The sequence below is a fragment of the Piliocolobus tephrosceles genome, chromosome 20 (genome assembly GCF_002776525.5).
Source record: "Piliocolobus tephrosceles isolate RC106 chromosome 20, ASM277652v3, whole genome shotgun sequence".
In the NCBI taxonomy this organism is placed as follows: Eukaryota; Metazoa; Chordata; class Mammalia; order Primates; family Cercopithecidae; genus Piliocolobus; species Piliocolobus tephrosceles.
In genome coordinates, this window is record NC_045453.1 from 461,342 (window position 1) to 463,614 (window position 2,273).

The window sequence follows — 2,273 nt, forward strand, 5'->3', positions numbered from 1 at the left end:
CCCGTCTCGGCCTCCCAAAGTGCTGGGATTACAGGCTTGAGCCACCGCGCCCGGCTGGCACATTTGCTTTATCTTTCTCACTGTCTACACAGACACACACGTACATACATACATATAAATGTATGGATATAGACTTGCATATATACATGTGTACATATATGGGCACTTGTGTGTATGCACATCCACTCTATGTGGACATGGGCACATATACATATATGCACACTCTCTATATGTACATATGAATATGTTATCTATCTATGTATCTACCTACATATTTATATTCCTGTAGCTGCAGACATGATGCTCTTTACTGCTAAATTCCTAAGATCATTCTCTTACATAACCACAATGCAATGATCATGATCAGGAAATTTAGCATTGATGGAAGACTTTTTTTTTTTTTGAGATGGAGTCTCGCTCTGTTGCCCAGGCTGGAGTGCAATGGTGCCATCTTGCTTCACTGCAACCTCCACCTCTGGGGCTCAAGCGATTCTCCTCCTGCCTCAGCCTCCCAAGTAGCTGGGATTACAGGCACCCACCATCCTGCCTGGCTAATTTTTGTGTTTTTGTAGAGACAGAGTTTCACCATGTTGGCCAGGATGGTCTTGAACTCCTGACCTCAGGTGATCCACCTGCCTCGGCCTCCCAAAGTACTGGGATTACAGGTGTGAGCCACTACACCCAGCTGATAGAAGACTATTATCTAAGCTATAATCATTTTACCAATGGACCTAATACTGTCTTATGTAGCCATCCTTTTTCTGGTCCAGAATATAATCACAGTTCACATACTGCATTGGGTCATTGTGTCTCTTCATTCTCTGTTAGTCTGGGACTGTTCCTCAGTCTTTCCTTGTCGTTCTTGACATTGAAACTTGCAGAGTTCAGGCCTGCTGTTCTGAGGGATCCCTCACTCCACATTTACCTGACTTGAAAGGCCTGAGACCATTCCCTCTGGTGGGAGGCTGCAGACGGACGTCCTGCTCTGCCCTGTCAGGAGGCACTCCCTGGCAGCTTGTCCCATTGCTGATGATGCTCACTTTGGTCACCTGGCTAAGGTGCTGTCCCTCACCAGATCTCTCTATTAATTTTCTCATCTTTGAAGTGGGGCTCCTATCCCCACTTGCAGGGTGGCCTCGAGCACTGCCTGGGACAGCAGAGTGATGTGCCCAGCCCAGCCAAGGACAAAAGTGTATTCAGCAGGCGCTCAGGCGCTTTGGGATCACCCCCTTCTCCCAGGGCATTGTGGGACAAAGGGGTGCAGAGGTCACGGGTTGTATCAGGGTATCCAGGGAATGAGGGTGACAGGCCTGCCTCTCGTCTCCATACAGACCCGCCTCTCACCCCAGTCCTGACAGCCTTCCTGGAGACCCAGGGGGGACTTGTGGGCATCCTTCACTGCTCTGTGGTCAGTGAGCCCCTGGCCACACTGGTGCTGTCACACAGGGGTCATATCCTGGCCTCCACCGGGGACAGTGATCACAGCCCACGCTTCAGTGGTACCTCTGGTCCCAACTCCCTGCGCCTGGAGATCCGAGACCTGGAGGAAGCTGACAGTGGGGAGTACAAGTGCTCAGCCACCAACTCCCTTGGAAATGCAACCTCCACCCTGGACTTCCATGCCAATGGTAAGACGGGCACCGGCAGCCAGGGAGAGTGGAGGGAGCCTGAGGAGGAGCCTGCTCCAGCCCGTTCCTTCTAGAAGTCTAGTGGACTCAACTGCAGGACTGAGCTAGCTGGCTAGGTCACATGAAAGGGGCTGTGCAATGACCCAACCTCAGAGCTACCTGAAAGACAAGGCAAAAAGGGAAACACAACAGGTCACATCATTCCTTTGCGTATACACTGACTCTAAACGTGGAGAGTCCCTCAGAAGCATTCATTATTTTTTAATTATGAAACTTTGGGAGCAGGGTCTATGCTAGCAGTCAGATGTGGGAAGCCAGACAGAAAAGTAGGGTTTTCTGGCTAGGTGCGGTGGCTCACACCTATCCCAGCGCTTTGGGAGGCCGAGGTGGGTGGATCACGAGGTCAAGAGATCGAGACCATCCTGGTGAAACCCCATCTCTACTAAAAACACAAAAATTAGCTGGGCATGGTGGCGAGTGCCTGTAGTCCCAGCTACCTGGGAGGCTGAGGCAGGAGAATCGCTTGAACCCGGGAGGTGGAGGTTACAGTGAGCCGAGATTGTGCCACTGCACTCCAGCTTGGGCAACACGAGGGAGACTCTGTCCCAAAAAAAAAAAAAAAAAAAAGGAAAGAAAAGTAGGGTC

General features: G+C 50.8%; 1 protein-coding gene across 1 annotated transcript in view; it reads left to right on the plus strand.

Moving 5' to 3' along the window:
• The window catches only part of SIGLEC1 (sialic acid binding Ig like lectin 1), a 25,827-nt gene that overhangs the window by 9,743 nt on the left and 13,811 nt on the right, over positions 1-2,273 (plus strand). The window contains exon 7 of the mRNA XM_023220211.2: positions 1,332-1,628. Within this exon, the coding sequence (XP_023075979.1) occupies positions 1,332-1,628 (297 nt within the window). The remainder of the gene's footprint in view (positions 1-1,331; positions 1,629-2,273) is intronic.